General features: G+C 34.9%; 1 protein-coding gene across 1 annotated transcript; it reads right to left on the bottom strand.

Moving 5' to 3' along the window:
* Positions 1 to 1,146: 1,146 nt before the first annotated feature.
* Positions 1,147 to 3,850, bottom strand: LOC108906218. The gene has a single exon (XM_018709430.2). It carries the CDS (start codon positions 3,733 to 3,735, stop codon positions 1,216 to 1,218), a length of 2,520 nt encoding a protein of 839 aa, XP_018564946.1. The 5' UTR covers positions 3,736 to 3,850; the 3' UTR covers positions 1,147 to 1,215.
* Between the last annotated feature and the right edge of the window lie 596 nt (positions 3,851 to 4,446).

Genomic DNA, 4,446 nt, shown 5'->3' with positions numbered 1-4,446 from the left:
CAAGATATTTAAAAAAACATGTGCGCTCAGTTCATTTGTGGGATAATTCAGCATCATAAGTTAAAATGAAAAACGAAGTGTATCAAACAACTTAAACAAAATTTGATTGTGAATAATTTAAACCGAATCCTAGATCAAACCCAAATTTCATTCAAGTTGTTAAAATAATACCAGAAATATATGAATAAACAAAAAAAATTAAACTAACACAACATACAAATGTCATGAGAAATCTGCTTTTATAAATGATGACATATTTTTTTAAATTCTCTATAATTTTGTCATATATGTTTCCCTTAATTATGAAAAATATTTTCTTTTGTACCCAGGCAAGTAGCAGCTTATAGTGTCGTAAACAAAGGGAGAGTTTTGTTAATCAGAATCCCCGTCCCTCATAACAAGTAGAGTAGTTTCAAAATCTCATGAGCCGCGAAATCCGCATAATTCTTCTAATAAGCTCACGTTGTGAAAACATTAACTCAGAATTAGACCACGTGCCTTATTACAACCAGAAATGAACTAAGGCGCTCGGGCATCAATAAAGTCAACTGGCGAACGTTCATTATATATATTTTTATTGCTTAAATTAAAATAATAAAGAATAGGGCATTTTCTGATATTTATAATCGGATCAAAGGCTTGTTTACGCTATGAGAGCTCTAGATAGACTGTATTATANCTTTTCCATAATTTTGACCATTGTTTTAACAAAGTTTCCCAACTAGTCTCGAGTTGATTTTTTGATATTTTGTTTATAACACGTTTCTGAACAATATTCCGCAGAGAAACTTCTAATAGTATTTTTTTTACGAAAAAAAGCTATAATGACTGGCCTATATATATATTTTAGAGCTTTTCATATTTATTTTACAGTATCTGTAATAAAATATAACTGAATATTTCTTGTTGTAAAAATTATTTATGAATAATTTTGTCAGCAACCCACAATACAATATAAAATTAGTTGCCTGCAATCACAGAATATATAGCTACGCTACATAGCTATTTATTCTGTGCTGCAATTTAAGATGTACACATAAAAACAACAATATTTAATAACTTTGTATTAGAAAACGTTTTATACCATAAAAAATGTCGAGTATAAAAACATATAGTATAAAAACAGTGCAAACCAGCCTTACAATAAATTAAATACATTAAAAAACTACATTAAGTACCTAAAACCTACTATATAAAATTACAATTAATAATAATCTAAGTTCCTTTTATTTTACTATGTATGAATGCTATTTTAACTGTTGCCTCAAATACCTCATTTTCCACATAAACTAATACTTTAAACACCTTCTTCTCTTTTATAGTCAATTTAGAACAAGCCACATTTATAATGATTTCTTCACCAGGTGCTATTATTCCTTCTTTCGGACAAATATCCAAACCTTCAGGATTAGAAACTACTTCAAAATGTATTCTCTTCTTACAATCAGATGTCAAAAACAAACTGTCCCTTATTTTTGTTGGTGGGGTAAGAATTATACTAGCCGGTTCCAGTTTGCAAGAGGCTTGAGCAGTAGTGGTCTCTAAGCACATCAAGGTACTGTCTTGACATAATGTGTGAAACATTCCCGTTTCGTCAGGATACTGAGGCATTATCGTAACTTCTGGATCTTGTTCTATAGTCATAACTACCTCGTTACGGGTAAACAATCTTAAAATGTCTTTTAAATTACCTGGAGCTTCCTTAAATAAATTGATGTCAGCAGGCATGACCTCTCCCTGGATTTTTTCTTTTAAAATGTTGCTTAGAGCATCGATTTCTAAACCTTTCTCTGCAGATTTGCGGCACTGTCTTCTCAACCTGCCTCTGTTTACTTCTGTACCAGATATTATAAGCAAATTACCTATTTCAGCTACCATGGCATTAGAAAACATAGACCTTTGTAAGACTTGATGATCCTCCATAGTTAAAACAAATGTAACAGTAATTTCTTTCTGCTCGTTTGGAATAAGAGTGGAGAAACTAGGTGTTACGGTCACATTAGCAAAACCAAATAAGTCTTTAGGATTAAATACAATATAAGCAAAGCAGGGTAATGTTCCACTATTTTTTATAACAAAGTTGTGTGATATTACATTGCGATTATCCAGTTTTCCTAAACTTAACCAAAATTTACCAGTCATGTCTTTAGTTAAATTGAGGATGTTAACTTTGCCGAAACCTCCATATCCAAACAGCATCACAGACTGTTTCTTGGTTTGTTGTAAATTAGGATCTACTGACGTAAAACTTAATTGATCCACAGCAGCTCCAATTTTTGTTGGAATAAACGAAACAATTATGGCTCTGGACTCATATGGATGCAGCAAAATTTTAGCCGAACTAAGAGGGTCACTGTCTTGACGATTTTCTTTCCTAATTTTAAAATCGTATCCTGTAATAGACATTTGTAAGCATAATCGTTTTGGAGCCTTATTTCTAAGTAAAAACTCTTGTGTTACACATTTATCCACTTTGACACAACCCCATATGAGTTCCATTTTGGTACTTTCTATCGGAAGTTTACCATGTGGTAAGTTTGTTAAGGCACTTGATAAACTTCTTGTGGAACCTGCTGAAAGTGGTCTATTGTTAGACTGAGAAGAACACCCAATGTCTTCTTTTATATCTTCGAGTACATCTTGAGGAATGTTGTAAGTGTCGATATTTTCCTTATCAGCTACAATTTGTCTCATCACTTCATTGTCTGAATAATTACTAGTATAGGAAGAGTTTTTACTAACAGGTAGTGATGGCTGATCAATTAAATTTTCACTCAGTTTCTGCCCTTGCTTGAAAAGGTAACTAGTAACCTTCCGTGGAGTATCATCGGTTTCAATCAACAGTTTGTTAATAGCGGAAATGCTTAAACTTTTTCTGTTTTTCTCATTATCTTCTTCTGTAAAGCTAATTGAAGAATCTATTAGTGGTATAGGATTTTTTGATTTTACAGGACTGAGAGCCATCTTGAAGTCTGAGAGTGTATCAGACCTTTGCTGAAAGAATGCTCCTACTGAAACTTTACCATCAGATATATCTTCATTTGATACTTGAGAAAAATTATTTACAAGTGGCATTTCATTTTGTCTCCTCCATGACATCTCATCTGCAAGTAACATAGAGGCTGCTTCTTCTGCAGGGCTGAAAAGTTGACTGTCTATCTGAGGAACTTTATTTACACTATTCATAGTTTTCTGAAATTCCTTAACAAAACTGTCTAAACTGATATCAGTGTTTCCAATTTGATATGAAAGTTGAGCAATAGATTGTCCCAAGCTTAGCCGTGATAAACTATTTTCAGCTGAATTACTTGACGCTACTGATGCTCTTGGAGTAGAAGTATTTTTTGGCGTCTTTTGCGGCGATTTCATTAAATCACTTTCACTAATTGTACTATCATTTACAGTAACGTTAGAAATTGAAGAACTGCTTATATTAGGCCTCAAATACTTTGAAGGCAATCCAGCTACTTTATTAGCTCTTTGTAAGGAACTGTTTGCAAGCAGACGTTGTTGCTTTAACAGGTAACTTAGATCTGATGAGCTTATACTGTGAATTTGATCTTCAGAGATATTTTGCAAACTGTCAACGTTTATTATACCTAGAGAGTTCTCAAAATCCATATTGACAGGGACTATTCTCTTCTGAAACGATTTTTTGTCAACTGTTGAACAAGCTGTCGGTTTTGGAGTATTTAATACAGTCTTGTCCACAAATTCAGTCTTATCATTATCCATAGTTACGTGGAATATCTTCTTGTACACTACGCAATTAATTACAATTCACCTTAAAATATTAAAAAAAATTTTTTATTTGATTTTTTTTCAAGCAAACTTGTAACGAAATTATCATTTTGAATTTGACACTTCTGTCGTATACTTCTAGTGATTTTTTGCAAAGAAAGTTGGGTTGGTACTGCTTTTTTTTTACAACCCCTGAATATAAATACAACCTAGACTGCGTCGATTGCATAAAGTCGGTGACTGCGAAATCATGGCCAATCCAAATGGTCCACAATTTTCCTTCCTTGCCACTTAATGCCAGGATCAAGAAACGAAGACAACGACCCACACACACATACACACCCCCACCATACCCTCCTTACCCCTCCCCGCGCAAGCCTAAAGGCCATCTTAGCAAAGCGCATACCAGGCTGCATAGTCGCACTACCGTACCCAACCATAAACATGACATCACCCCCGGGGTTTACACAGACGAGCCGGAGAAGCAAGAAGAGCGCCAGAAGAAAGGGCCCTAGCCGGCGGGGCCTAGCCAGGACAAAAGGAGGTCCCACAAAGCACCTACACCGGCCGCGTTTGCGGTCGGGGTAGAGGACGGATGGGGCCCACCTACGAAGGCTGTCCAGGCCTACACGAGATGAGGCAGGATAAAGAGGGATAATCCCCCTCGATCCCAAATCATTGAGGCCAATTTCTAGCCATAGAATA

This window comes from Anoplophora glabripennis, unplaced genomic scaffold, assembly GCF_000390285.2.
Source record: "Anoplophora glabripennis isolate ALB-LARVAE unplaced genomic scaffold, Agla_2.0 scaffold390, whole genome shotgun sequence".
NCBI classification, from domain to species: Eukaryota; Metazoa; Arthropoda; class Insecta; order Coleoptera; family Cerambycidae; genus Anoplophora; species Anoplophora glabripennis.
This window is presented reverse-complemented; position numbering and strand designations above follow the sequence as displayed.